General features: G+C 36.8%; 2 protein-coding genes across 5 annotated transcripts in view; one reads left to right on the forward strand and one right to left on the reverse strand.

The window, feature by feature from the left end:
• The window catches only part of med30 (mediator complex subunit 30), a 20,820-nt gene extending 14,864 nt beyond the window's left edge, over nucleotides 1-5,956 (forward strand). For both annotated transcript variants that reach the window (XM_016509881.1, XM_016509882.1), the window contains exon 5: nucleotides 5,210-5,956. In XM_016509881.1, the coding sequence (XP_016365367.1) occupies nucleotides 5,210-5,305 (96 nt within the window). In that variant the 3' untranslated portion in view covers nucleotides 5,306-5,956. The remainder of the gene's footprint in view (nucleotides 1-5,209) is intronic.
• A 3,744-nt stretch (nucleotides 5,957-9,700) lies between these two features.
• ext1b (exostosin glycosyltransferase 1b) overlaps nucleotides 9,701-19,560 on the reverse strand; it is a 76,612-nt gene continuing 66,752 nt past the window's right edge. For all 3 annotated transcript variants that reach the window (XM_016509879.1, XM_016509878.1, XM_016509880.1), the window contains 5 exons: nucleotides 17,246-17,341; nucleotides 14,615-14,704; nucleotides 11,875-12,035; nucleotides 10,147-10,318; nucleotides 9,701-10,059 (listed from right to left, as the gene is read on the reverse strand). In XM_016509879.1, the coding sequence (XP_016365365.1) occupies nucleotides 9,874-10,059; nucleotides 10,147-10,318; nucleotides 11,875-12,035; nucleotides 14,615-14,704; nucleotides 17,246-17,341 (705 nt within the window). In that variant the 3' untranslated portion in view covers nucleotides 9,701-9,873. The remainder of the gene's footprint in view (nucleotides 10,060-10,146; nucleotides 10,319-11,874; nucleotides 12,036-14,614; nucleotides 14,705-17,245; nucleotides 17,342-19,560) is intronic.

The following is a 19,560-nucleotide window of genomic DNA, read 5'->3' on the forward strand; positions in this document are numbered from 1 at the left end:
CGGGATCCAGAACAAAAATAAAACTGTCACAAGTCACCACTAGTAAAGTGAAAGAAATGATCAGTTCGCCTGCACTGCCGCCTTGCTTGATCTGAGGTGTCTACAGTGATCACACCACATTAAAGAGCGCCAAAACAGTATTTATTGCTTGAATTTCCTAATAAAATGGACAGAATTTGAAATCTAATACTTTATTTCATATCAAGTAACAAAGCACAAAGCTTAGCCTATTATTGCGATTTATTGGATGTGAGGCGCACTATACGGTTCATTAATCAACTGAAAACAGTATCGATTGGGATTTAAGAATTGTTATTGGTTCATAAAAATGAGAATCTATTAAAATCGAGAAATCGATTTTTTTTCCCCCAGCTCTAGCATATTTTGCTGTTTTTATTTGCCTCCACTGTCACTGTGGTGTTGAACATGAAAAGTTACGCGCAGTCTCTGTTCATCTGTTCTCTTCATAAATAAAGAAATGCATAAGCCTATATGCTTGTCCTGTAGGTTCATTATTAAAAATGAAAATGTGAACAAAAATACAAGCAATTAAATGTGTTATTATAATTAAAATATGAAAATTAAAATGATGGGTAATAATAGATTATGACGGAATTTTTACGACAATTTTACGAAATTTTACCTCTGAGATATATATATGTATGTATATACTGTATATAAACAACTAAAAAGTGTTATACGAGGGTGAGCAAATGATGGCAGAATTTTCAAAATTTTCAAAACAAAAGAGGTTTGTCCCAATTGGACTGACAATTTTAAATTGCGATTTCTGCCACAACTTTTTTTTTTAAACGTACTAATCTTGCAACTTATTTATCAAATATTAAAAGGATTTTGCTTTGGAAGTTGTATTCAAAATCCACTTGGCAACTGTTGTTTTGGCTCCCATTGACTGTCATTCTAAAAGGAATGACATGGCAGTGAGTAAATAAGTATATTTCTAGGTGAACCGTCCCTTTATTAGTCAGAACATCATTGCACAAGTACATACTAAAGTGCAAGTGTGTAGGTTATTAGACTTCAGACAACAGCCCGCAGTGGCTTTCAGTGCTCAATAAGAAGAAGCAACTTTGTCATGAGAGCTAAGCTGCCACCAAGCAGTTGCCTTCATGCTAACATCTGAAAGCTCCTGCTTAAATGCTGAAAGCCAGTGGGATGATGAGAGCCCTTTATCACAGTTAACATCTGTACTGAGAATCTTGATCAAGTGAGACTTTACCTCTCTGCTCTATGAGAGACTTGTGTCCTCTGAGCTTGCCTCAGGACTCCTGTTTCAGTGCTTGACAACAAGTGCCTCAGACTCCCTTCCTGTCAGTGTTCCTGGAGCAATCATGATCCAGGTTGACCCTGCTAGGAATGGAAGAAGCGATCAATGTAGTGTTCTGCCCTGTACCAGCTGGGACCTGTTCACTTATACGGAGTCTTTATTATGTCTTAATGGTGCTAGACAGGAGTTCAGCTCACCAGGGTCATCTCTTACTGCTGATCCCGCCAGGCCTGTTGCTGGAGCTCTGATTTTTCCTAGTAGGTTGACTGTCTTAGAGAAGTTGCATCTCTAAGTTCATCCTCTTTTAATGCACCATTGCCGTTGCCTGCTGTGAGCAATTTGCCTAAAACGTATTATGTCATCAGTTTTATTGTGTGTGAACTTTTGTGCAATCAGGTTATAGATATTAAGCCTATATGCTGTCATTTAAAGTTTGGGGTGTGAACTTTTGTGCAATAAGGTAATAGATGTTAAACCTGTAGGCTGCCATTTAAAAGTTTGGGGTTTCCTTAAAGCAAGGATTCATTAAATTTATCAAAAGTTACAATAAAGACTTTTACATTGTTACAAAATAGCTCATTTCCACATTTGTAAAAATAATTTTTTTTCTTCCATGTGAGAGAGTTTGGCATCACAATGGCTTTGTTTCCAAGCGGACTGTTAAAAAAAGTTATTAGAATTATTTTCTGAAGGCTCATGTGACACTGAAGACTGGACTAATGGCTGCTGAAAAATTCATTTTACACAGATTTTATAATATATTAAAAGAGAGAGATTTTGTAAATGTTAAATAAGTTTTTGCTGTATTTTTGATCAAGTATATTGGTAACACTTTATTTTAAGGATCAAATTTGAGCTATTAATTAGTTGCTTATTAGCATGCATATTACTAGCATATTGGCTGTTTATTAGTACTTATAAAGCACATATTAATGCCTTATTCTGCATGACCGTATTTTAGATCCCTTAATCCACCCCATACCTAAACTTAACAACAACTTACTAACTATTAATAAGCAGCAAACTAGGAGTTTGTTCAGGGAAAACTCTTAGTTAATAGTGAATATATGATCTTTATATATGTATATATTTTAAATGTATACAATTAAATTAAAGTGTATACTTTAGGTGCTATGATTGCTCGCATTTTTTATACTATTTTATTTTTAATCACCTTTTACAGTTCACCTAAATGTTCCTGCAACATAGAACATTATTTTTAATTTTTAAACTGCAAATATCCTTTAAATGATATGAGATAGTAATTTTTTAAATAAAAGCAAAATACTGTTTAAGATAAATGTGTCCATTGTTAGGTACACCCGAGTAGTACAGATCAGCACACTGCTTTGCCTCCATAGCTGTCTGAATTGTTTGTGGCAAGGATTCAGCAAACCATGCTGGAAGAATTCCTCAGCGGTTCTAGCCAGGTTAACTCAATACAATCACACAGTCTCTGCCCATTTACAGGCTGCATGAACTTCTCATTTCAGCTCACCCCAAAGGTGCTCTATTGGATTGAGATCAGGGGACCGTGTTGCCATTGGAACAAGCTGAAGTTCCAAGCTATTCCCACAATAGAACAAGGTGGAGATGATGAATGCTTTGTGACATGGTGCATTGTCCCAGTGGAAGTAGGCTATTCATTTCAAATGGCTAGACTGTGGCTATATAGGGATACAGATGGTCAGTAACAATGCTCATACACTACAGCATCTAAATAGAGCACTGTTTGTATTTAAGAGGCCTGTAGTGCGCCAAGCAAACAGTTCCCGTACTATTACACCACCAGCAGCTTGTACCATTGACATGAGGTGGGCTGGTATAAGCGCATTATTCTTCTGCTGTGGCCCAACACCATGAAGCTTCAGAGATGCTCTCCTGCACAAAACTGTTAGAAAGAGTGTCAGTTTGAATGACATTTTCCTCTAGCCTTTTTCTTTAACAAGGTGTTTTTGGCCAGAGAACCTCTCGCTGTTTCTAGCCTGCTGTGTCCAGTACAACACCAGCAATCATACAACAAAGTGGCTCAAATCATATTTATTCCCTTTCAGTTTGGTCGAAAAACAGCTAAACATCTTGACTTTATCGGCTTGCTTTTTGTGTTGAATTGCTGTCACGTGTGTTAAACAAGTGAATCTCAAAAACCTGTCTCTGATTATGTAAGTATATAGTCCTTTGCATAAAGCAGTTAAACAAAAACAACAATATATTGAGGCTACTTATGGTGATGTTAACTATTTACAGTATGCAACACTGCTTCCTGCATCGCTTTTCAGTCATGATCTCCAGCAACATGGTAAAAGAAATCATATTTTATCTGAGTTATGAATGGGAGTTTCAATGTGAATTGAATGTGGTAAGATAAAAAGCACAGTGTAATGCATAATAATGGCAAGAACAGTTATCCCTGCTCGCTGCTAGACAAGCACACAGTGCAACTATAGTCTGATTCATGAGCAAATGACTCTTCTGAGCCGGTTCTTTCATTTAAAAGAACTTGAGTTAGCTGTTTGGATCAGTGTGATGAATTCTTCACTGAATTAACCCACACAATCATCTGATGAGTATGGAAGCCCTAGTGTCTTGTTTTCTCTAAATTCTGAGTTTACATCCTGCAATTCTGACTTTTTCCCTCAGAATTTAGTTTTTTTTTTTTGTTAGTTTCTGCCATGGAATAAGAAATAAAAAAAGCAATTGTGACTTTTTATCTCTTTATTATTTTTTCTTGCTATTGTGAGTTTATATCTCGTAATGAAGACTTTTCTTCTGAGAATTGTGAGAAAAAAGTCTGAATTGTTAGACAGAACTGCAAGAAAAAAAGTCAGAATTGTGAGATAAAACATTTTTTTAGTCAGTGGTGGAAACGGGGCTCTATATATGGGTTTCTAAATTAATATCTAAATGTTATTTTCATATTTTTTAGATTATATTCATATTTAAAGTAAGACACTCCCACGATCCTAAGTATCATGTATAACTATTAGTGCTGTCAAATGAGTATAAATTTTAAAAAATAAAAAAATAAATTTTTTTGTTTACATATGTGTGTACACTATGTATATTTATTATGTATATATAAATACACACATATACAGTACATATTTAAAAATATTTATATGTATATATTTATATTCATATAATTTATATTTAATATATAAACATAACATTTCTCCTAAATATATACGTGCATGTGTGTGTATTTACTGTATATATACATAATATACACAGTACACACACATATATTACGTAAACAAAAACCTTTATTTTGGATGCGATTAATCGCGATCAATCGGTTGACATCACTAATACTATTTAATGCCTTTTATTACAAAACTGTTTTGAGAACGTGTATCATTACATACAGGTAGTCAGATGTTCAGTAATGCTTTAGAGTGATTCAAACCAGTTTGAGATTGTGAGTCTTTTGACTGATTCATTAGAAGACATTTGTTTATTAAGTGGAATACACTGGTCGCACTGTATGATTTTCATCTTGTGTTATTGGCATGGTACATGCGAAAACAAAGACTGAGCACAATCAAAATAATCCAGTGGTTATTCTATCACATTTAATTAATGTCTCAGGCAAAATATAGTTTCTGTTGCTGTGGTGCTACAGATTGTGTGGTATAGGAAACATTCACTACAGAGTGAATACGATTGATTCCACTGTTCTGTAAGTCTGCTTACAGCTCTGCACACTGAAATTATGACATATTATGTGGCATAAGATGAGAGAATGCTGAGTTTTGTCATGCTACACAGGTAGTAGTTAGGAAAAGAAACCCTGCTACATAATTTTGAAAATAGCTTAGCTGTTATGCTACTGAAAAATGTTAAGTCAGTGACGTTCTGCTCAGCAGTGCTGCATATTAACAGCTCAATAACTGAAAATGTGTATTTCCATTTTTATCACAGAAACTCAAACAGAAGAACCAGCAGCTGAAGATGATTATGGACCAGCTCAGAAACCTCATCTGGGAGATCAACTCCATGCTGGCTGTCAGGAGCTGAACACACATGTGTGTGTGCACAGAGTCAGTGTTGTACATACACAGCCTGTGTTCGCTGCATTCACGAGCTCTGCTTTCAGTGCGTAAGATAGATGCAGGAAAGAGCAGCGAGGCACAAAATTGAGAGAAGGTAGGAAGCGAAAAGAGGAATGAACTGAAGAAATTCTGCTGAATTCATAACACACGGTTGAAATACCATTCGGTTCAGCTGACTTGGATCCAATTTTCAACCTGATGAACATTAGGAGGTCTGAGCAGTCTGCTCATTCACTCAGATATGCTTTAAAATGAACCTTTTACGCAAGTATATTCCTCATATTTTGCATGAGTGATAGCTCCTATTTACTGTTAAACTGTGTAGCTCTCAATCATAACTTATAGAAAAATAATGTGTGAAACATTGCATATCAGTGTGGTGTTAATATATCTATTAAGTATAAACCTTATACCAGTGCATCTCGACTGCTTCATACTTTTGTGGTCGTGTTTGGAAAAAAAAAAACTCATGAACAAATGATCTGATTTTACTATTAGATATAAAAGCATCCTTCTCAAAAAGAAAAAAAAAAATGCACAGCCGTTTACAGTAGACGCACAATCAATAGTGCTGAATTTCAGCATGTACACTGTAAAAAAAAAAAAATCCGTTAAATTTATGGTAAAAAAAAACGGCATCTGTGGTTGCCAGAATTTTACCGTCAAAAAAATACGGTAGCAACATTTTAGGTTTTACAGTTTTAACTTAAATTTACATTTAAATAACGTAATTTCATTAAATACTACATCGTTTTGTGGTTTCGTGTGGACGCAGATATTTCTTGAGACGAGGGGAAAAAAAAGATCGGATATGGAAAGCTCTGGCTTCGTGTGGACGTAGCCTAAACATCATGGTAGCACACATGAAACTGAAATAATGCAATAATCATTCATTTAACAACATTAGCTGTAACATACAACCCTAATGTACAAAACTGATAAGAAAAAAGTGTCATTCACACAAACACTAACACACACTGCCCCGTCCACATGGAGATGCGTTTAGCTGTATACGCATACATTTTGTATCGTATAGCCGTTTCGTCCACACGGATCCGGCGTTTTGGGAGAGTGAAACCGATATTTTTTGAAACCGGGTCCCAGATTTTTTTTTTACCGTATATTGTAGGGGAACTTATCGTTAACCATTTAACGTGTTTTTACTGTAGCATTTTTACAGTCTTTTACTGTTAAATTCAAGGTTATTTTTTTTTACAGCGTACAGCTCAATATAATCCCTTATCTGTAACCTCTTTATACCATTAATCGGAAAAATAAACACGCAAGTCACGTCAGTATAGCATCAAATATGACTTTATTCATTTTCTTATAAATCATTCATACAAAATTGGCATTTTACAATTTCTTTATTACCTCTATTAAAAAAGTCATCTGTTAATTACTGGGATGAAGGGTCAGGACAGGAGGCCGCAAAACAAACAGCTCTGAACAAAAAGAACCCAAAACAAATCAGTATTTACTCATAAATAGCCTAAAGTGGTCATGCAAGTCTGGTTAACAGCCTAACGTGAGAAATACAGTTGCGTGTTTAACAGATACTGTGAAACTTTAGTGTCGGAAGATGACGCAACTTGATTTGAAAGATTTTGCCGGTTCTGTCTAAACTCAATTCAATTGAATCAAAAGGCACAATCAGGGAGAGATCAGTGATGTTTTTGAGCATGACTCGATATTGCTTATTGCTAATCACAGAAAGTAATGTAAGAGAAATCGGATGCTAATTTTACCAGTTAACCTTGAGACAGGATGATCTTGACGGAATGAAAAACAAGCAGAGAAACCATAAAAGAATGACAACATAATACAATTGCATGAGTTTAAATTTGCCAAGATTCTTTGGTGATCTTGCAAGTGTGTAGTGGTAGCAGCAGCATTCAACAGGCCAATTTCAAATGAATGGCTTTGTCACGTTAAGCTAGGTAATTAAAATAACACTGGCATCAATGCAAACACCTATCAGTGTGTTGTCTGCACACATGCTGTGCACTGACAAGGGCCTTGGGCAGATCTGGACGATGCTGGGCGTATCACAAGCTCTGATGACAGCATTGGCAAGGGCATCGTGACGGGATGGGATGCACATATTAATCAAAACGGACATCTGATGCACACATCTACCGCCTAAAGTCATCTCAGATGCATCATCCTATATAGAATTGTGTAGATCCAGCGGTATGAACAAGGATTATGTACATTGAAGTGTCTTATAATTTGGCCGATGAAATTGTGCGAGGCCAGACGTTGATTCTGTGATATGACATTATAACAATGACAATCATAGGTATAAATGCTGGATATAACATTTTTAAATTAGCTGGTTTGCTGAACTTAAAACTTAACCAGATGTGGGTCATTTGTGTTAAAACTTAAAAAAAAACAAAAAACAAAAAAAAAGACAGAAAAAGGGTGACAAAGACGACTAATTACAAATGAACATTTTATGCAACAGTTAAGAGGGCAATTATAGTAGAAGCTTTCAGGGACTTTAATTCACGTACTTGTATAACAAGATTCAAGCAAGCACCTAAACTTAAATGTCAAGACTGCAAATTTCTGAGGCCTTTAAGTCATGATGCTTATTAAAATACAACGCACAGCAATTGAAGGGTTCCTAAACAACATTCAGTGTCAGATATGCTTTTAAATTTCAGCGTGGGCAGACCATGCCCACATGGAGGGGGAAAAACAAAACAAACAAAAACATGTAGTGTATGTCAGCATCAACCGAATTCTAATGCATTATGTGAAGAAAACATGAAAAGGAAAAAAGGCTTTGGCTCACAGCTGGCACATTTTAAGTCCAGTCACCTTCACAAAAGGCCACTAAAGCACGGCACTCCTTCAAGTCATCAGACATTCAAGTACCTGTGAGCGGAGGCTGACAACACACTCCACTCTGACTCTGGAAAACACAGAGAAACAACACTGGAGGGGCCCAACGTCTCGAGAACCGTTCCCTTGATATTAAATCAACAAGAAAGGATATAAAGGAAGCATACACTCGTCACTTTCTAGGGGACAGAAATTAGCCAGGTGTCCATTTGTGGCTGAGTGAGTTTTATATGCGAAGGAGTCACGTTTAAAATAGGAGGCCAAAGAGGAGAAATGAGCCAGTGCCATTGAACTTTGATGGACAGCTCATTTTTCACAGGGACAGGGAAGATAAAGGAGGTGAGAGACGTCTCACTTAAATTACGGCCATAAGTCCTTACGATGCAACCTGTCATGCGCTGATGTCTACAAAAGTTTTCACACCTAAACAGATGGCGTTCCTGCACTGTAAGCTCTGCCTTTGTTTCCATGCTAATCTTTTTCTTGACTATGACAAACATTTTTTTTCTCCAAGTCGGGTTGTTTAATAACGTGAGGATTTAGGGAATTCTAATTAATTTTTTTATACACTTTAAGGTGGATTTGCATGAATTAATTAGGTAGGGAGGGTTTGACAAGCCACTTAAGGCAACTCATTAGTCTTGGCACCATTTTTAAAAATAAGAAATAAAATACTGCAGGGTGTTTAAATGGTGGTTATGCCGTTTTGAATGCAATGTTACGGCCCTTTTTTTGCTCACAGTTATATTTCTGTGTCTGTGAACTATTCACCTGCACCGTCTACATCATAGCCTTCCAATGAAACTAAATGATTATGAAGTGTTTTGAAAAGGAAAAAAACCCTAATACCTCAAAAACTTGGAAATAAAACCATATGAGCTCAATCGTACACAATCATGGCTCGAGACCTCGGAAAGAACTGAGAACATGATGTTGACAGCCGAAGCGGGAGGGTGGATGGATCCAGATGTGGCGTGGTGAAGAAGTGCTAACACGATGATGCATCCCTCCTGTCGTCCAACAACTTGCTTGTGTGCTGGGAAAGATGAGTTTTCTGTGGCATTCGTTACCAACCTTGAAACAAAACGAAATCTTCCGAAGAGTTAAAAGTGTGTCACGTGTGTCTGAAGGTCCACAGAGGCCTGTGTTTGTCCTTTGCTTGTGTGCTGAAGGGAAAACTGAGCCACGGGCTCTTCCGCTATGGTCCTCCTCTGCTCCGGAGAGTCTCTTGCGGCCCCCTGTTGAATGTCCGACAAGGGGCGCCAGTCTGGTCAGAGCCGCTCGATCTCCCTGTATTTCTTGCGGAGGATGGAGACCTGGTCCTTAAACAGAACGGGGTCCAGTCTCATTTGGGAGTGGACCAGTGGCATGCCGCCAAACCAGCTGGCGAACTTGTTCATGCAGGTCTGCCGCTGGGCAAAGTGGTCCGGGTCCGCCCAGCGCGAGGCTCGAGATGACTAAGAGGAACAGATGCACAACATTAGACATCTGCTCAAGCTCATGTAGGTTTCATTATCTGTGTGTCACGTGTGTCTGAAGGTCCACAGAGGCCTGTGTTTGTCCTTTGCTTGTGTGCTGAAGGGAAAACTGAGCCACGGGCTCTTCCGCTATGGTCCTCCTCTGCTCCGGAGAGTCTCTTGCGGCCCCCTGTTGAATGTCCGACAAGGGGCGCCAGTCTGGTCAGAGCCGCTCGATCTCCCTGTATTTCTTGCGGAGGATGGAGACCTGGTCCTTAAACAGAACGGGGTCCAGTCTCATTTGGGAGTGGACCAGTGGCATGCCGCCAAACCAGCTGGCGAACTTGTTCATGCAGGTCTGCCGCTGGGCAAAGTGGTCCGGGTCCGCCCAGCGCGAGGCTCGAGATGACTAAGAGGAACAGATGCACAACATTAGACATCTGCTCAAGCTCATGTAGGTTTCATTATCTGCAGTGCGTTTTGTTTTCTCACTTACCTGAGCCATCATGGTCTCCTTGTACTGTTTTTTCTGTGTGACCTTGATGGGCGGCAGCTTGGTGACAGCAGACACTAGGAAGTTCATGAGGATGTCCTCACAGTTGGCCAGCTGGTCCACCATGCTCTTCAGGCTATTTGGCAGGAAGTTGGTATACAGGGAGTGGTAATATCTGGAGAAAAGGACGGAATGGAGAACATGGACATTGTCAAGGACAGGTTGAGACAATAAAATCTTAAATTCAAAAGCTCAATAGGACAATGAACACAATGTGCTGGATAAAATGGATAAAATATATTTATTTTTTTCATTAACTGCAACAAAAACCAATCAGTCTTTTAATCAATGACTTATTTTTTTCAATACTGTTTTCCTTAAATATATATTTAATGGCTGCTTGTCCTACAAATGTGTCCTTGCTGCAAGTTTCTAGCTTACTACGGAAACTGCAAATCATGTTTTTCTGAGAAATTCTACCCTAAAGCTGGTGCCATCATATTAGGTCATTCTTTATTTGTGGTGGCATGTGGTATTAACTTTGCAACAATATAAATGTTTAACATTTTTATTTAAAATAAATATTATGCATGCTAAATTAAATACAATTACACAATACAATAATTATATTGCCATGAAAATACTTTTATATAATTACTTTTGTGATATTTGAAGAAAAATGACCTTTTCATGTCCTCAATGTCTGTGGTGTTACCATGATGGAAACGGATCCTTATATTTGGACAATTTCCTGTACTTCCTGTTTAAGATCATAGCGCTGAGGAGTGTATGGTGAGACTTTTTCTTTAAACACTATAATCAGTCAGTTTAATCTAAAGATTGATTTGTATAGTTGTATTAAAGGGGTCATATGATGCTGCTAAAAAGAACATTATTTTGTGTATTTGGTGTAATGAAATGTGTTTATGCGGTTTAAAGTAAAAAAAAACACATTATTTTCCACATACTGTACATTATTGTTTCTCCTCTATGCCCCGCCTTTAAAGGAAAAAATGAAATCGCATCATATGACCCCTTTAATATTTTTTAAATATTGCCTTGTCTACTTATTGTAATGGTAGTCTCCATTTTAAAGAACTTCAGAATTATGACATTTTTTTCTGTGATATTACTGCTTATAATTGAGGACATAACTGATGAATTACCAGACTTTCAGTAAATTATTCATTTTAAATTTAAGCTTTAACATTAAGCTTTTAATCGATCTATCAGTGACGTTCAAGTAAAATTTCTTATTATCATCAATATTGAACAGTTAATATTTTTGTGGAAACCAGTGTTAATTTTGCACTTGTTTGTTGGTGTTTTCAGATCATTGTCTGCGCTTCCACAATGAAGAGATTAATTAACGAAAATTAACACTAGTGGAAACCATTTTTTTGGTATTCTTTAATGAATATAAATTTCAAAAGAACAGCATTTATTTGAAAAAAAAAGTCTTTCCCTTTACTTTTACTAAACAAATTTAATGCATCATTGCTTAAAAGTTTTTATTTCTGGCTAAAAATGACCCCAAACCATTGAATGGTAGTGCATATTCATATATATATATATATATATATATATATATATAATATATATATATACACACACACACACACACATACGTATATATACATGTGTATGTAGACAGTGTATATTCATATAGTGTAAAGGGAAGGCACTGCCCTAATTTCCTCCCAGTGAAGCATCTGTTTCCACATGCAGTACCTGTGGTAAATGGCAGCTCCTGTGAGAACCATGGAATAGTCATTGGTCCATTTGGAGGTGTAACCCCAGCGCTCCTTATTATTGTCCCAGAAATGACTGCGGGCAGGATATCCCACAATTCTCTCAGGGAAACTCTGCCACACCGTGAAGGCAAAGTCCACCTGCAAGGCAACGCTGAGCTCAAGTTAGAAGCAACTCGCCAAACCGGCACTATAAAGAGTTAAAAAGAAGAAATAAAGAATCGAGGATGGTGGCATGAAGGCTATCTCGTCACAAAAACCAGACACAAATATACACACACATACACAAACACGCTTTCAAAGCTGCTAGCTGAGAAAATGCCCTCCTTTTTCGAAGATCAAAGCATCTAAACAAATAATTACTGAAACGCATCAAAAGTGTCAGCGGCGGAGCCTCAGCAGGATCTCAAGTCAGCAGTGAATTGAACCACACTCATACAAGACACACACAAACAGACTAACTATATACACTGAACACTTGGCGTAACCCCACCGGCAGTACACCCGCCTCACATGTAATGCCAAACTAAGACTCCAGCTACACAAATGGGGTTATTTGGGAGGGGGAATTCAAGAAAGAAACATATATATAATACACACATACATACATATACACACACAAACAGATACAAAAATCTAAACTATATACACAGTGTTTGTGTATATATATCTGCATTATATATATGTAATATTTTTAGCAATTCTAAATATATTTTTACTGTTATATTACATACAATATATTATAATAATATTATATCTGAATGTAGATCTGCAATAATTCAATATATATATTTTTTTATATTCATAATCAAATTATTACCACTTTATGGATTTAATCTTTGTAAATATGTCCCCTACTGATGTTCACATTTCTATGCATGGTATTTTACTTGAGTTTGATATTATGTTAATTATATTAATTAATGTGAATTATTCTAATGTTCCCATAAAATTGGACTGATCAGCTTCAATATTTAAATTAGTGCTGTCAAACGATTAATCACATCCAAAATACGTTTTTGTTTACATAATATATGTCTGTACTCTGTATATTTATTTTGTATACATAAATACACACAAATGCACGTATATATTTAAGAAAAATGTTATGTTTATATATTAAATGTATTTATATGTAATATAAATTATATGAATATAAATATATACATGTAAATATTCTCAAAATATATACTGTGTGATGCGATTAATCGTTTTACAGCACTAACATAAATAAATAAAAAGTAAAAAGGAAATAGGTAATAAAAATGTATAGATGACATTTCAATCAGCTCCGATGGTTCCAATTTAAATATATTTTTATTAACAATATTAACTCATAACAGCTACACAAATGGGGTTATTTGGGAGGGGGAGTTCAAGAAAGAAAGAGTAATTGGAGTTTCCCTGCAGTGTGGTCAAGATAACACATGATTAAAGATATCCATTTCAGGAAGAAAAGAGGAATGCACCGAAGGGAAGACAGGTTTAGGAGGTTGACTTGAGCTGTGTGCGTTCACGCTGACTCTGCTGCCTCTGATAAGGGACGGCCATTTCTCACCGCTGTACACTGCAGCGTGCCACTAATGCAGGGGACAGAAAGAAGCCGCGAGAGGGAGGAACCGAGGGCTGAAGAGGCCATGCTGAGCTGATTATGGGTGGCGGAAGCATAGTGGTTGCCAAATCTGCACTGCCAGCTGAAAGGTTGGGGGTTTAATCCGAGAGCGGCTGAGGAGGGAGCGATCACAACCCTGCTCAAACGATAAGGCGTCTTTCACTTTGAGGTGCTACAGGGTTATGGATCCGATATCTGCCCTATTGTTAGCTGCAATGGATGCTATTTTTAATATAGGGCCAGGAAAGGGGCAATCTCATCCCCTGAAGCACACTTACGATGTTATTCAAAGTGTCTTCCACCAAAAAATTCCACCATTTTTCATCTCTCTGTACCTATATGTAAATGGCTTCTGTTATGATTGGCTAAACATTTATATATAAAACTATGCTCCAGCCATTCCATACTAAATACTATATGACTGTCAATAAACGAAAGGCTTCAATATTTAAATTAGTGCTGTCAAACGATTAATCACATCCAAAATACGTTTTTGTTTACATAATATATGTCTGTACTCTGTATATTTATTTTGTATACATAAATACACACAAATGCACGTATATATTTAAGAAAAATGTTATGTTTATATATTAAATGTATTTATATGTAATATAAATTATATGAATATAAATATATACATGTAAATATTCTCAAAATATATACTGTGTGATGCGATTAATCGTTTTACAGCACTAACATAAATAAATAAAAAGTAAAAAGGAAATAGGTAATAAAAATGTATAGATGACATTTCAATCAGCTCCGATGGTTCCAATTTAAATATATTTTTATTAACAATATTAACTCATAACGATAACGGTCTTAAATGTGTCTTTAAATCTCACACATTAACTTTGGCAATCCTAAAATAAAAACGTCACGGACCTCCTGTCGAAGACCCCAGAAAACCGCAAAAAGATGACATCTACAGCCATGAATAGTGATAGAAAACGAAAAAAGAAACTTTCCAGGAGGAAGCGCCGTCTTCAGCAGGGCCACAGGCTAACAGAGCTCAGGACGGCAGTCACCCTCACTGCTGACGTGTGACTCGGAGAGAGAGAAAGAGCGGGAGAGAGAGACACGTGGGGAGAATTATAGTCCATACCTCAGTGGTTGACAAGACAGTGTCCTCATCCAGACTTAACACTGCATCGCTGATGATACTGTCATAGGGCTGAAACCGACTGCTCATGACCTACAGAGAGAAAAATAAATACGTACACTCAGATTTTATCTTGTATAGTACAAGGAAAATTTCCTCTCCATATTTTTCTCTGTTTGGATTAAACTCCAAATATTTGGTTACTGTTGTGCATGTGTGGTTGATCACTAATAAGATGCGGAAATTTACAAAACGAGGCACACATTGAAGTCCAGTCACAGACGCATACAACAACAGGCCACCCACACACATCTCCTCACAGCGCTTCATAAACATGGACGCACATGCAAGCATTTCATTTAACTTTTGTCAAAACACATATGGACAAAACAAGCCTCGACGGCACTAAACGTCAAAACAGTGTCAGGGAGCGACAAACTGACTCATAAATACGTCAAAAGAGGATGGTGTTTAAAAGCACAACTAAACAGGAAATAATACACACGCTTCCCACAGTAAATCCCCCTCAGTCACACAAGCAGTCCACAGGGACCACTCCACATACAATCTGCACTTCTAGAAAGCCACCGCCACAATATGAAGGTGAAAGATGAGGTACGTGCAGGTGAGCGACGGCCCTGTGAAGTCAGGATTAAATCTAACGCTGGAAGTCTCACATCTCTCTCCTTCAAATCCACAGATGCCATAGAGCCGTACCACAGAATCAAGTCGAGTCATATCATTTACTATCATTTTACTACTATCCGCCACTAATAAATTACTACTAACAATTACAACTAATTAGTTTCAAACAGAAAATACTTGTGCTTTGACTATGTCAGTGTCCATTTCTTACACAAAATATGGATAAGCTTGGCTGCAGAAGAACATTACTGTAACTGGTTGAATTTATCACATGAGAAACCAACACTGTAAAGAGCAAGGTTCAATTACTCAGATTTAAGGTTGGTTTCTGGCTAAATGAAAATGTTAATTTTAGTCTCTGTAAAAAAATGCATTAGGGTGCATCGCTACTAAAATTTCCCTAAAAAATAACCCTTATTTACAATCACATCACACGGTGTGTGATTTCAGCATGCTTGTTATTCTTAATTTAACAACTTTTCTGTTAACATAACTAGAGCTCGCACGGACAGGAAATTTAATAATCACAAAATTACATAGAATATTATTTTTCACACTCAAATCCCAATGGCTAAAATCAAGTCCTGACCTATATTATTTTCCTTTGAATTTTGTGCTTCACACAAAAATTAAACCAATTCTCAATAAGTAGTTAATGTTGTTTCATGCAGTCCTTAATGAAATGCAGCACAGCACAGGAAGTGAGTCTGAAAGGCACAGTATTCTCTGTAGGATCTCATATACTGTAGAAATGGGAGTGTTTAATAAGGAAAATGCCCAGAGCAACACTTCAGTGTGGCATGGGACCAGGCTGTCAATCACGGCTTAAAAGAGCTGTCTCCTCGTCAGCTAGTCAGGATGGGAAAACACACACACACACACACACACACACACACACGGACACACCACTCTGTAAACAAGACAGCCACAAGCCGTACAAACCACAGGCTGACTGGCACTACTTCACTGCTCTCTTCCCGGCCTCAGCCAGAGGAAAACTAATCCCTCTCCGCTCCAAACACTGGGAAACAACACTCACAACACACACACACACACACACACACACACACGGACACACCACTCTGTAAACAAGACAGCCACAAGCCGTACAAACCACAGGCTGACTGGCACTACTTCACTGCTCTCTTCCCGGCCTCAGCCAGAGGAAAACTAATCCCTCTCCGCTCCAAACACTGGGAAACAACACTCACAGTCCCTCTCTGTTCCACACCAAAAACATCCACACACACCCTATCAACAACTACAAAAGTGCGGGATGCTGTGTTGTGTGTCACTAATATTTTACTGCAGTACATATTAACATAGTCACAATTTTGTGAAAAATACTTTATCAGGGTAATAACTTTCATTACCAACGAAAAACATTACATATAATGTACACTACCGTTCAAAATGTTTTTGAAAGAATTTTCTTATGCTCACCAAGGCTGCATTTATTTGATCAAAGACACAGTAATACTGTGAAATACTAGCACAATTAAAAATCACTGTTTTTCTATTTTAAGATTAAAAAATGTAATTTCAGCAGCCTTTACTCCAGTCTTCAGTGTCACATGATCCTTCAGAATTCATTCTAATATGCTGATTTTATACTCTGGAAACATTTCTTATTATCAATATTAAAAACAGTTGTGCTGCATAATATTTTTGTGATACATTTTACATGATTGTTTGACGAATAGAAAGTTCACAAGAACAGCATTTATTTTTTAAATAGATTTTTTTGTAAGTTTTTACTGTTACTTTTGATCAAGTTAAGGTGCCTTGATGAATAAAAGCAGTAATAATAAAAAACAAAAATTAGAGTATACATTAAAACCAGCATTCACAAAGTTTCATGCATTTATTTTTTCAATTTATTTTTAGACTTTGTGACACATCTAATGCTGTCATAATGTCATTTGTCAAAAAGTGGAAACAACTTGGGAAACCTTATTGAAATCTCAAAGAAACCGTACTGTATATCACCTTGTTCTCTCCTTCAATTACAATAATGGGCACTGAGGTGGCCGGCCATCGATGCTTGGCAGGTAAAGGCTTGTCACAATTCCACAATACAATAATCTGAGAAAAGACAGAAACAAAGAGAGATCAGAAACAAAGCAGTTTCCAAAACTATGCATTCTTTTGAATTATACAGTACATTTCTATTACTGAGGCCTCAAGGGCAGAAAAAACACATGAATTCAGATCCAGTCCCCAGCTTATATGTTTCTTTCCAAAGAAATTAAATAATACAAATCATAATATACTGTACTCTGTACTTTTATACACGGTCATACTTCATTAAAAAGCCACATTTAAATCGAGCATGTGACAGAAAAACATATGCAGTTAATGCCAAACATATCACATTGTGACTTGTCAGGGATTCTCTGAGGGCTTTCACTTTGTGAAGTTCACACACATTTCTGTAATTGTGTATCTGGTGTTAGCATTAGCCTGGAATGTCCCAAATATGGGATGTGATGTCGGTTTCAATTTACAGCTTGTCATAGCCATGAGTTTGTTTCTTTTATATTCATTTTGTTTTGTCACTTTCAAGTGTCTTTGAGTGATTACACCTCCGGCTGAAGTGACTGGCTCTGGTTTTACGTTAACACTCATAAATGTTTCATGTGGAACATTTTAAGAGGGGCCCTTACTCTCAGAGAGTGTCTGTGATTTAGAAGTCAGTTAGTTCACAGAGCGGGGTTAAATAACTCATTAAGAGCGCTCGAGTATTTGGACTCAACCCAATACTCCGACAGAGCCCTACACACTTTCAGGGGATTTTTTTTATGTGCAACAAAACGTTGATAGACCGCCCTAAAAATCCACAAGAATAATAAATGCATATAAATGAGAATTTAAAATGCTGAAATGATCAGGTCTCTGGTCTTGACATCAAAACATGAACAGACATGCGTACACTGAATAAGCTGACAGAAAAGCAATAAAGGTGTGAAAGTGAAATTGGGTAAAGACCTAGGCTTGCCGATCAGGTTTATGAACTTTCCTTAATAAAACATGAACAGTAATAATATTCAAACAGAAAATATTGAAAAATATATATTTTTATTAAACATTTAAACAATAAATAATTCTATTAAAATGATATTTATTAAATGTTAGTTTTCAGGGCACTTTTTGTTGTTCACGAATGCATAGGGAATGGCATCAGGACATGATGCAGGCTCGATTGCTGCCGCATGAGCATTATTATTATATGCAAGAGCTGTTCAAAATGAAAAAGTACTGCATTAATGCACTGATTTTAAAATCCTGCTTTAATGCGCTGGTGATATAAACAGCCATCAAGACTTTTACTTAACCACATCTTTCATTTCATTAACTCTCAATCGCAGAGTCACGTAGCTCTCAAGCCACAGAGCAGAACATAATAAATGAAAGCTTGACTGTCTAATGATATTACATGCAGGAGGATCAGGAGGCCTCTTCAAACTCTAAGTATTCTATAATCTATAATAAGATCAGAGACATTAATTAAACTACTTAAACTCTTAGAAATAAAACAAAGCCTGAAGGTTGGATTTTTTGATAATGCAGACGAGCGAGGCAAAGATAGGACCAGGAACGCAAAAGCATGTTGACATGAGTGAAGCTCCATACTGGGGTGGATTTAAAGTATGAATCAACTATAAGTCAACTAGTCATCCAACAACTGAACAAGTATGTAGTGAGAATCATACAAATGATAGCTTAGATATAATCAATTTAGTCTTCAAACTTTGTAAACATCTCCTAAGAAACGTACTGAACTCAAAGCAAGCCTAATTTACTCCAGGCTTCCAATTAAGAAGGTTTAGTTGACGAATTGTTCAATCCACAGACTAACTGATTTTGATGAGTCAGGATATCTACAAAGTTTTTCAAAGTCAAATGAAATACTCGTTTTTACCATAATTAATAATGTATTTCCATTCAGAAATACCAATACTATTAATTAAAATCACTTTTACTTAAAGGGGTCATATGATGCGATTTCAATTTTTCCTTTCTCTTTGGAGTGTTACAAGCTCTTGGTGCATAAAGAAGATCTGTAAAGTTGCAAAGACTAAAGTCTCAAATCCAAAGAGATATTCTTTATAAAAGTTAAGAGTTAAACCACGCCTACCTAAAACGGCTCGTTCTAACACACCCCACATGTCTACGTCACGATGTGAGAAGATTTGCATAACGCCGCCCAAACGTTCACGCAAAGAAAGAAGGCGTAACTTATATTCTCGCTGTAGTATTGTTGTTGATAATTCTAATAATAAATCAGCATATTAGAATGATTT

Source organism: Sinocyclocheilus rhinocerous, unplaced genomic scaffold (genome assembly GCF_001515625.1).
Source record: "Sinocyclocheilus rhinocerous isolate Xijiao unplaced genomic scaffold, SAMN03320098_v1.1 scaffold53, whole genome shotgun sequence".
Lineage (NCBI taxonomy): Eukaryota > Metazoa > Chordata > Actinopteri > Cypriniformes > Cyprinidae > Sinocyclocheilus > Sinocyclocheilus rhinocerous.